Genomic DNA, 7,845 nt, shown 5'->3' on the forward strand with positions numbered 1-7,845 from the left:
TTCAAAATCGCATTTATTATTTGTCAGTACAAGACATGCTCTACACACATGTACAGAGTATCACGTACTATTGTACCTCTCACCACAGATGCATTTTAAGTGTGGTGGTAGCTGGTTACATGTACTGTAAAAAAAACAGCTTCCCGCTACCGCCTGGCTCTGGCAGCAAATGTTACACTTTATAAACAGTTCAAGTAGCAAGTTATCATTGCAGTGACTGGTACGTCAGGTGCTTGTTTTCCTGAAAAAGCTTCAGAGTCTCATGACACTTTCAGAAGGGTCTTTTCCACATTTTCACAGTAGGGAATGATAATTTCTATACAGATTCCAAATAAGAAATTGCAGGGAATTTGTTTTCAAATGTTGACCGTGATGGCCGCACAAAATGGCCTACTCTTGCGAATTACACCATATGATCTTTAGAATCCACTGTGAAGCAGATTAAATGTCATGTTAGGGTGAATGCACCCGCAATACTGCTGGAATCGAACCATGAACCTCCGCAACAAGCGATGAACGCACCACCGCAAGGCCACGTCGCTGCCCCAAGAAGGCCCTCAATTAAGCGAGCTCACTGTGGGCGAGGGGCTGACGTGAGGCTCTTTGCCATGCGATGGGCACACGGCGGTGTTCCCCGCCCCGTCCTTCTGTTCACCGCTCCACTCCATGCTGCCACCTTCCACCTGCGTGGAGACCCAAAACCAAATGGCTATAATAATCACACCAACGTGACAAACTCTCGGCGGAGCTTGCATGGTAATGTAGGAGGTTACGTACAATACTATCAAATATAAGCACATTTATTTATTCTTTAGCAACATACGGTAATGTCTCCAAACATGCAAGATGAACAAAGTCGAGATCAGCTGTTGTAAATTGCTGTAATCGACATACCCCTTGCAGTTGACTTGACTGTGCTGGATCCTCTCCGACAACATCAATGTGTTTGGAGCAGTCCTGAAATACACGAGTTGTGTGAACACATCGTAATACAGGAGTACTGACCATCACTTAGACCAGTGGTTCCCAACCTGTGTTCTGAGCTCCAGGTGGTTCACAGGACTCTTGCAGATATTATTCACAAAACACTATATTTTCACTGCCCATTGCACAATTATTTAGTCAATTAACAATGTCAATTGTTTGTATGGTTTTAGTTAATATTGATAATGCTTTATGGAGTTTTAATTTAGAATTTGTTATGGATATACGGTGGTCCATGGAGTTTGAGGGTTGGCAGTGGTCAACCAGTTTAGAAAGGTTGGGATTCACTGGTTTAAACTTAAACATAGATCAGACCCTCACTCAACGTATTGTGCAGCTGTGGTGCATTATCTTCTTGGTTCTTTCGGTAAAGTCACGTAGAAGAGAAATAATAAAATAATAAAAATAAAACAATAAAATAATTATCACGACGTTTCGGCCACAACGCAAGCAGCCGTCTTCAGGTGAAGACCAGGCCTGTCGGGGAGAAAGCGGTGAAGACCAGGTCTGTCGGGGAGACAGCGTCTCCCCGACAGACCTGGTCTTCACCTGAGGACGGCTGCTTGCGTTGTGGCAGAAACGTCGTGAGAATTATTTTATTGTTTCATTTATATTATTTTATTATTTCCCTTCTACGTGACTTTACCGAAAGAACCAAGAAGATGAATCCCTGCAGTCACGAAAGCTTTAAATCGAAATGTGGTGCAGTAGTTAGCATAATGCAATGTTTAAGTCCTCAGTTCCATGCATATATTGCAAGGGGAATCATATTCATGGATTAATTAATGCATATGGTCACTTTTAACGTACCATTATCACAAGATTTGGATCACCATGCAAAACTAAAAAGAACAGGCACTGCTCAAACACAACACCCAGATGCAGGTTCACTGGCTAGAGCGTCACACCTCGCTCAGTTCCAAGGACTGCTCCGAAACAGAGGGGGGTAGAGGCGTGTGTAGCGGGCAGTGGGGGTTGTCTGACAGGCTGACTGGCACCGGCCGATTGCATGGCGCCCCCTCCACTCCAGGGCACATTCGGAAGAGAAGCTGAGCGCTGTCTTGGCAGATGTCTGGGCACATTCATGTCAGGGCAAACGTGTGGCAGACAGGATGCAAAATTCACGGAGACCATTGTGCTAACAATTGCAACTGGAAAGCAACACGGCCAACAGCTCACAAAAGAAACGGCATTCACACGCTAAGATTTTCCTCGATGAATTGGAAAAGGATACGCGCTGCGCAGTGCTTGGAAAGCGGCAGAATCCGGTTGCTGCAGCGAACTCCGTCCACAGTTCCCATGCAGCGTTGTGCACCACGATGGGATGGCAGCTGGGATCAGAACAAAAAACATATTGGATTACGTGGAATCACTTGGAAAAAAAATGCACAGTCCACGTGGCTACATTACACCCACACGGGGAAGGCTGACCTGCGGCAATGTGTGTGGGTCTGAGAGCATGGTCCTGCGGTCCTTCAGCTGTCGGTGCAGGAGGGCTTCCACCCCAAATCGACGACGATAGCGCTTCATTGCCCTGAGACGGCGGAGATCCTCCTGCTCTTGGATGCCCTCCACTCCCACCGCAATGCCTGCTGTTCTCATCATCACATACACAGGCACACCGTGCTTTAGCTTAATACAATTTAAAACACGTTATTCTACAAGTTTCAAAGTCCAAATGAGCAACAGCTTACTGGTGGGATCATCCTCACTGCGTCGGCAATGCAGGTATCTACGGCGCTTCTCCTTCAGAAGATGCTGCATGCGCTTGAATTGGTCGATGTACAGAGACTGCAGACGAATCAGCTTCTCTCGTGTGATCAGGGCCACCTCCTCCGCTGTGTATACCTCCGCGTGCCTGCAACAGTGACATGCAACCTTTTTTTTCCCAGTGTGGCATTTTTTGTAACACACTAACAAATGGTATAAAAAATCATCAAGGGCCAGATACGTGTTGGGGAATGTTCCAGTGACTCCATCACCCATTTTATGGCTAATTGGCAAGGCGATACATTTTGGTTGTACAAATATATAGACCAAATTTTAATATACTATACACGATATCATAAAAAGGAAATTCATAACTTTACAGATGTTATAGTATGTCATGCCTGAAAACACAGATGTGTCCACACATTTCACACTAATGTGCTGTACAATCAGTTCAGAGGACTGGACAGAGGAAAAGGCTATCTGTGCCAGTTGTATATTTACTTAAGGAAGCAAACAACTTGTATTGTAAATAAATCCATGAAGTGTCTGCAAACAGGAAATCATATTAACTTGAGTGGATCCTCCTGGTCACTGTCCACACTCTCGGCCTCGCTGTCCGGGTCCCCGCGCCAATTATGGTCCACCTGCATCCGCTCCCCCTCACTTTCGCTGCAGCTGTCGTCTGTAGGCAGAGACGCGATTGTCGCTCATTTTATCGGCAAAAATCACGCTTCCGTAAAACATCCCGCTCCGACAGGTGTAACCGCCGCTTCCAGGTGGCGAGCCCTCACCCAGTAGTCTGGAAGCGTCGCTGTGCTTTGTGGTTCTGGCCCGCCCGTCCTCCAGCATGTAGCTTCCCAGATCTGCCAGGATGCTCTCTGTGGTGATGCCACTGCTTTGCTTCCTCATCTGCTGTCGTGCAGCTTTGCTGGCCTTCCGTGCATGCTCGGCGCAGAGGGAGGAGCTGTAGAAACGTTCAGCCGTCGAATAAAAAACACAAATGAATCCCACGACTGCACGTTTTCAAAACACACATGAATTGCTGTATGGATGGTTATATCTCTTAACTTTTAACTTTAATAATCAACAAAAAAACCTTACTCATACTTTTTGGTTATTTCGGTAGTCACGTAGGTACAAAATAAATTAAATCCCGACTTTTTTTTTTACCCACTTCAGCAATTGTTTATTGCTGTGGTTGTTTCCACCTGATGACGGGCACTTGTGTTGCACCCGAAACGTCGTGATTTAATTTATTTTGTACCTATGTGACTTTACCGAAAGAACCAAAGAGTATGGATTCCTACAGTCACGAAAACTTCAAATCTAACCAAATGCTTTAGATCACCACACAAGAGACTAGTCTTTGGTGATCCCACTGGTGAAAAAGGGTGGACAAGCACACCACCGCAACCTTACGCCCACACGACTGCCAACCTGCGATTGCTGTCACACACCAGTCCTCACAACCAACACCAAAATCACCACATCCATGCACCACACTCTGACCTGCCTCTACTGGACATCTGTGAAAGAGAGCTTTATAGCTCACCGCATTTTTCCAGTATAAATGATTCTGAAATATACACCAGCCACCACACATGCGCCACAACCACGCAATCGCCGTGCCATCCACTGCGGCCGACATATCACGCCACTGCCACCCACGGCCCTCTACCACACACCTGTCCTTGCGCTCGTTGCGGGGTGCGGCATTGGGGCACCGCTTGCTGTTGCGTGCCGACACGTAGCAGCACTGGCGGTACGGCGCGGCGCGGTCGTCCAGGATGTGCTTCAGGCAGTATTCGTAGCCGTCGAGGCGAGCCAGGCTGCACGGCCGGCTCGTGTGCGCGCAGCTCTGCGGCTCGGGCACACGGTTCAGGCTCGCGGCGCGCCCGCGGCCCGACGTCGCCAGCACGTTGATGCGAATGCGATTCATTGCGCTGGGAAAGGCGAGCGGTAAAAAAACAGAGCATCCATTACAATGGGGAAGAGGTGCGGGCGGCAATCAGTTTGCAGGAATGCACCATCCAAACACTATGAGCCCTCTGATCCCCTCTTCCTGTCGAACAAAATTATTTCCCTTGGATTTTTGCCACTCGTGTGGAATCATCCTCCCGAGTCCACTCATTCCTGTTCATTATCCTCGTTCACCAGCTAGAACCACCTCTTTCAAGGACTGCATCTGGACCGTTCCTTCCACTTTCGTCGCCTTTCTTCCGATGTCGATGTTCTCTCTTCTTCCATGCCACAGCCACTCTTGTTTTCAGTTTTATTTATTTAAGTTTCATTTATTAGGTATAACCCTGTGAACAATGCGACTCCTGACTCGGGAGCAATCGCAACAAAACAAAAACATGAACAAGAAACATCTTAAAGTGACTACACGCAACAGAAAAATCCTGGGAAAAACAGCTAAAGTCTTCTTGTTTGCGATCTGTTGCACTCTCACCTTCTCCCTCGTCTCTACCCCGACTCCTCACCCGAAACAATTAGCAATCCAGCCTCGACGGCGCGCTTCTCACTGACCCAAACACGAGGTGACTAGCGGAGTAGCCAATAATTCCAACCCTATCCCAACTAATAACTCTCATTCGCCATACATCCTACCCCTAAGCACGTTTAGTGCTTCTTCGAGACATGTGTCAATTTTCAGTTCTGCTTTTTACAGCGCTCCTAATGCAATGACACAAGTCACATTCGTCAATACCACTGCCTTCAATTTAAAGATACAATCGGCGACGTTTCGAACAATGGCCATTCTCTAAAGCACAACCTAAACGAGCACCGCCCCATCTTCGTTAGAACAGAGGGACAATTTAGTTGTAGTATTTTATGTTAGAACTTAACATTTTTCGTTCAACGGGCCATTTACCAAGACGTCACCTATTTTTTTTTCCATTCCAAGGCAAATACGCAGAGTTCTTACATAAATTAAATTGTCCCTCGTCTCAAATTGCTAGGTCAACCGGTGGTGGCATTTCCACATTCCTATGACGGGGACCATTGCGAATCAAGCGTTGAAAATGGCGACTTCTCGATTGAATCACGAGCTCTCAACCACAACACCATCCGACCACTCATGCAACTATTAATATAAATGCAACGTTTAGAATTAAAGAATCGCACCTCAACGAAAACCACTTCAATGTTGAGGTTTGCACAATCGGGTCGCTTTGCGAACGTTCGATTCGCATACTCACACGTTTTTAAAACGGATGCACAACTTTAAAATTGCAAACGTCGAAACAATTCCCAGGATGAACGTTCAGCAACCGGGGAGCTGAACCCACAAGAGCTCTCAGCCGACTGCCGCCACACTCGCGACGAATCGCCTGACTGCTGTGGTTGTGATCGCCCTCGAGACGTCACGGTAACTCGCTACGTAAACGTTGTGGGTTTGACTCGCCAACACTCCGGTGTGCCGAAGTGGAAACGAATTGCCGCGTCTTTGCGTACGTGACAACCCTGACTAATCAGCTGTGTGTCAACGCGATCTCACTCACACACACACACGCGCACACAAACCCCTTCACTCTCGACTGACAGCCTCCCTGCAGCCCCCACCCAACATGGCCGCCGGATCGACAACAACGGAAGTGACGTCACGGCACCGCCCCGCCCCCACTCGCCGTGGGCGAGGCGAACGTTAAACAACAGCGCCGCCGCCACCACAACCACCACCACCAATCACTTACCGGCGATACAATGCGAGATGCAATTCCGACGAGCGATCGCTTTACTTAGTTTTAGTGCAGACCAAGGTGTTTCGTGAGGTGTTCGTTTTTCTTTTGCGGTAAAAATTCGCGCGCCCGTGAATGCGCCAACGGCACAAAGGCGCCGGCCGCCATGACACTGCCCCCCCTCGCTCCCTCACCGACTGCCCCCCCCATTTAAAAAGCCGCGAGCCAATCACATCGCGGACGTCAGTGACGTCACTAACGGTTACGTAAGAGCCCCGCCCTCGTCCTCACCCCGGAAAAAATAACATTTGGCACGATGCTGTTGTTGTGAAAGAGGCAACGCACAAGACCCCAGGGTTTGACCTTCCACGAAGCTGCTCATGGCCCATCCTAAATCGCATCCACCGCACAAAGCACGGCAGCAGCAGGTGCGGATTCCTGATGCACACAATATGCAAGATTAAAAACCCTCCCAGTGTGCCACTGTGGTCATCCCAGAGCAGACCGTACAACATATAACCGACGCAATGCCCGATCCACAAATACGAAGGAGACATCACGGAGATACACTCCGCTACTCCTGACGCCGCGCGGTTATCTGGCTTCACCACCCGAATGTGAGACTGTGGTTGTTGTTCCGCGTCGACATCGGCAGCCATGCGAAATAAATCAGCGGTGACGTCACTGGAGTCACGCGCCCCCGCCCCATTGCCCCTCTCCATTGCCCCTCCCCCTCATTGCCCCTCCCCATTGCCCCTCCCCCTCATTGCCCCTCCCCATTGCCCCTCCCCATTTGCCCCTCCCCCCCAATTGCCCCTCCCCATTGCCCCTCCCCCTCATTGCCCCTCCCCATTGCCCCTCCCTCCCCATTTGCCCCTCCCCCTCATTGCCCCTCCCCATTGCCCTCCCTCCCCATTGCCCCTCCCCATTGCCCCTCCCTCCCCATTTGCCCCTCCCCCTCATTGCCCCTCCCCATTGCCCTCCCTCCCCATTGCTCCGCCCCATTGCCCCTCCCTCCCCAGCTGGAAGTCGATTGTGAAATAACCTTGGCGTGGGAATTGACCTTTGGTGAAAATATTGTTAAATATAAAAATATATGCACTATAATCAATATAGTTCCTACAGCCGCGATTTAATATTTTCCATTACGTGTTTATCTCATTAGCATGTAGAGCTTTTATGCACCACTACTTTTTTAATATTTAACTTTCACATTTTGACAGCGTGTTTTTGTTGTACGACGGTCAAACACGTCATTCATTGTGCAAAATACGCGTTTCCTTGCAACATTGACGTGTTTGTTGTCGCTGAACTTACGCACCACGGATCTCCCGTGGGATCATGCGTGCAACAAAGCAAAATAAACATTATTTGGGTCTTTCGGTAAAGTCACGTAGATAGAAAAAATAAAAACGTGTAAAGTGAATACAAAATAATACAAATATCACGACGTTTCGATCGCAAC

At 48.5% G+C, this 7,845-nt stretch overlaps 1 protein-coding gene across 2 annotated transcripts; it reads right to left on the reverse strand.

Annotated features, from left to right (window-relative positions):
• Positions 1-2: 2 nt before the first annotated feature.
• On the reverse strand, positions 3-6,572 carry KANSL2 (KAT8 regulatory NSL complex subunit 2). 2 transcript variants are annotated; one of them, XM_061557725.1, is made up of 10 exons: positions 6,396-6,572; positions 4,383-4,640; positions 3,489-3,661; positions 3,268-3,379; positions 2,697-2,842; positions 2,416-2,576; positions 2,219-2,315; positions 1,893-2,056; positions 895-957; positions 3-683 (listed from the first exon to the last, which is right to left on the reverse strand). In XM_061557725.1, exons 2-10 carry the CDS (start codon positions 4,634-4,636, stop codon positions 558-560), a joined length of 1,296 nt encoding a protein of 431 aa, XP_061413709.1. In that variant the 5' UTR covers positions 4,637-4,640; positions 6,396-6,572; the 3' UTR covers positions 3-557. The 2 variants fall into 2 exon arrangements, with proteins under 2 accessions (XP_061413709.1, XP_061413708.1); XM_061557724.1 differs by having other exon boundaries at positions 2,679-2,842.
• Between the last annotated feature and the right edge of the window lie 1,273 nt (positions 6,573-7,845).

This window comes from Lethenteron reissneri, chromosome 23 (genome assembly GCF_015708825.2).
Source record: "Lethenteron reissneri isolate LAM-NWPU_2019-01 chromosome 23, ASM1570882v1, whole genome shotgun sequence".
Classification (NCBI taxonomy): domain Eukaryota; kingdom Metazoa; phylum Chordata; class Hyperoartia; order Petromyzontiformes; family Petromyzontidae; genus Lethenteron; species Lethenteron reissneri.